Here is a 235-nt window from a genome sequence, read left to right on the forward strand (position 1 = left end):
GGTGGCGCGGGATGATGCGCGTCTTCTTGTTGTCGCGCGCCGCGTTGCCCGCCAGCTCCAGGATCTCGGCCGTCAGGTACTCCAGCACGGCAGCCAGGTAGACGGGCGCGCCGGCGCCGACCCGCTCGGCGTAGTTGCCCTTGCGGAGCAGGCGGTGCACGCGGCCCACCGGGAACTGCAGGCCGGCCCGCGACGAGCGCGTCTTGGCCTTGGCGCGGGCCTTGCCGCCTTGCTT

The 235-nt window shown here is 73.2% G+C and overlaps 1 protein-coding gene across 1 annotated transcript; it reads right to left on the bottom strand.

The window, feature by feature from the left end:
- Nucleotides 1-6: 6 nt before the first annotated feature.
- On the bottom strand, nucleotides 7-232 carry LOC145719122 (histone H2A type 1-H-like; the record flags this gene model as incomplete). The annotated part of the gene is made up of 1 exon (XM_081810640.1): nucleotides 7-232. A coding segment is annotated over one exon (226 nt), but the record flags the coding sequence as incomplete, so codon positions are not given.
- Between the last annotated feature and the right edge of the window lie 3 nt (nucleotides 233-235).

This window comes from Leptonychotes weddellii, unplaced genomic scaffold, assembly GCF_054177405.1.
Source record: "Leptonychotes weddellii isolate Sample4059 unplaced genomic scaffold, ASM5417740v2 HiC_scaffold_307881, whole genome shotgun sequence".
NCBI classification, from domain to species: domain Eukaryota; kingdom Metazoa; phylum Chordata; class Mammalia; order Carnivora; family Phocidae; genus Leptonychotes; species Leptonychotes weddellii.